Consider the following 2,605-nt stretch of genomic DNA (forward strand, 5'->3'; position numbering starts at 1 on the left):
GGGGGGGGGGGGGGGGGTATTGCGCGCAATGCATCCAAGTGTAAACTATGTGCCCACAGAGTTGCAAGATAGACCAAAATAAACCCATTACAAATGAAGCAGTGACACGCAAGACAATACTAATAAAAATCTTATTTTCTTATTCTTTCACTCCAGACTTGTCTTGTGCATGAAATGGGGGGGGGGGGGGGGGGCAAAATCACTGCCATACACACTAGTAATTTACAGTGCAACTCAAACTTCATTCATCTCCTGCTTCAGAAGATTTTCAGCCGTTTGCCGGTCGGTCTGCCTCCCTTCGCCACTCTCTGGCTCGGCTGGTCTCTAGAGAGCGGGCAGTACTTGATGGTGTGCGCGTTGTCGCCGTTGGCACTGCAGAGCGGGCAGGTGTACGCCCGGAGGATCGGGCACAGGACTCTGCCGTCCGCCGTCTTCAGGATGTGGGTGCCGTAAACTTCCTCCGGTGCGCCGTTATTCCGACAGAAGACGCACACCTTCGGCTCCGGCTTGCCCCTCTGAGTCTGTTTGCGCCTCCGGTCCATGGAGAGCAGGTCGAGGCCGGCGAAGCTCCCCCTGTAGGGGGGCGAGTCTCTGTCTCCCAGCGGCGAGTCACCCGCGAGGTGCTCGTACGGCCTGAGCAGCGAGATGCGCTCCTTGAGATCGTAGATGGAGCAGCAGTCCAGGTGTCCGTCGCTGTCCCTGCCGTGCCCAATTACGCAGGAGCAAACCGGGGACTCGTCCTCCAAGCCCAGCGTCGCTTTAAGGGACTCTGTTATGGAGTTGGGGCTGCAGGACGGGCTGTTGATCTTGTTTTTGGCCACGAGTGTCGACAGGCCGAGGTAGTCGTTCCAAAAATTAAAGGTGTTGTCATACGGGGACCGCGCGTCCAGGTAGCCGCTGTCTAAGAAATCCATCCTGTCGGAGCTGCAGTCTAACGTCCGCAGAGGTGAATAGGTGTGTTTGTCAGCATGAGTGGTCTGGCGGAGGGGGTCTACTCTCTTCTCTTGCTGGGTCTAGTGTGCAGAGCAGTCAACATGTAGGCGCTGATAAATCCCCCAGAATAAAACAGGGGGGCGTGGTTTGGTTCAAGTTGATGTTCTCTCTGGCTCCAGAGGAGGGTCCGCAGCAGAGCAGGGAGGTACCGAGCTGATCCCTCCCAGGATGTGATCACTGAAAGAGCATCTCTTTGTGTTGCAAGAGAGTTCTCTCTCCTGTTGGAGATAAACTGATTACATCTTTTATTCTCTTGTTGGTGAGACATCAACCTGGTAAAGTTAACCCATAACTATGTTATACAGGGGATTGAACTGTTGGTCAATTTACAGTCAGATGATGAAGGTTTTTTAATAAACAGAAGTAGACTGATACTTTGTTTGCTTCCAGCTGAGGTTTATTTAAATGGGCCTTCTGCTTATTTTGCATCACACTTCCATGAAGTTAGATGACTTTCAAGAAACGGAAAAAGAAAAGTCAAAATCGATGCAGCAGAGGCCAAGACACCTCGACTGTTTGTTCAACACTGGAGCCTACATCCTCATAGCCTCTCACCCTTAACATGTGGTTCAGGGCCATGTGTATATTGGTCTAAGCTCAGCTCAGAACGCCTTCAGTACATCACAGGACTATATCTCACACTTGACAAGCTTTGAGAGCCACAGAAAACATAATAAAACTGTTTCCACATTAGCGGAGCAGAAAACTGATGTGTGTGTCTAGAATCATTGGAGGTTTCCTTTTCAAAGATCTTTGGATAACTTTGCACAATACAGATAAAAGATATTGTTGCAACTGCAGTCTGTTCCTGCATCCCCCGAGATTACAGACGATAGACTAGAATGTGCCGCCTGATGTTTGCAGAACAGGAACAATTCCTCACCTGCGTAGAGTCTCAGACATATTTCATTTATTCTAATGTTTGCTTGGGAATCACTGGAAGACTTACGACTATAAACATTCAGAAAGAAAACCCATCTGAGAATGAAGAGACACACATCACAGCTTATAGACGATCTGACCAGCAGCCGCATAGACGCAGCTCTGCTTTAGGTTGTCACCAGCCACTGAAGGTTGGCAGCTGCTGGCCCACACACTAGATTATAAAGGGATTTAGATTATGAAGAGTCTTCAAGCATAGGTTCACATTTCTCCTGTGGATGTTGTCCCACATCTCTCACATAGTCGTCAGTATTCAGAGGAGCATTATTATAGAGACCGAAGGCGGTTTCCTTGTACATATGGCGATGTTAGTACAAAGGGCACCACAACAACGAAAAAACCCCAAATCAGCATCATGCATATGAACACATTAGCAGGTCCCTTCCTGCACTGATGAACCTATAGTGAGCTGTTCCACGTGAAGCTGCCGGGTCCTCCCTGCACCTGTTCTGCTTCCCCCGAGTCCACAGCTTTGTGCTCACAACCAGCCCTCCTCTGCTCCATTGTCTCCTCTACAGCGGCCCGTTTACCTTCATTAGTATGCATTAAAACGGAGTGTGTGTGTGTGTGTGTGTGTGTGCGGGCGTGCGTGTCAGTTAAAGCTCAGTGAGACAGGCTTGATGACTGACCTGACTGCTGGGACAATGACTGTGTTACTATATTTGTCAGA

General features: G+C 49.5%; 1 protein-coding gene across 1 annotated transcript; it reads right to left on the reverse strand.

Annotated features, from left to right (window-relative positions):
• Window positions 1–257: 257 nt before the first annotated feature.
• On the reverse strand, window positions 258–914 carry LOC142967816 (nanos homolog 1-like). Its single transcript, XM_076107414.1, has one exon. It carries the CDS (start codon window positions 912–914, stop codon window positions 258–260), a length of 657 nt encoding a protein of 218 aa, XP_075963529.1.
• Between the last annotated feature and the right edge of the window lie 1,691 nt (window positions 915–2,605).

Source organism: Anarhichas minor, unplaced genomic scaffold (assembly GCF_050575085.1).
Source record: "Anarhichas minor isolate MPS153535 unplaced genomic scaffold, ASM5057508v1 ptg000038l, whole genome shotgun sequence".
In the NCBI taxonomy this organism is placed as follows: Eukaryota; Metazoa; Chordata; class Actinopteri; order Perciformes; family Anarhichadidae; genus Anarhichas; species Anarhichas minor.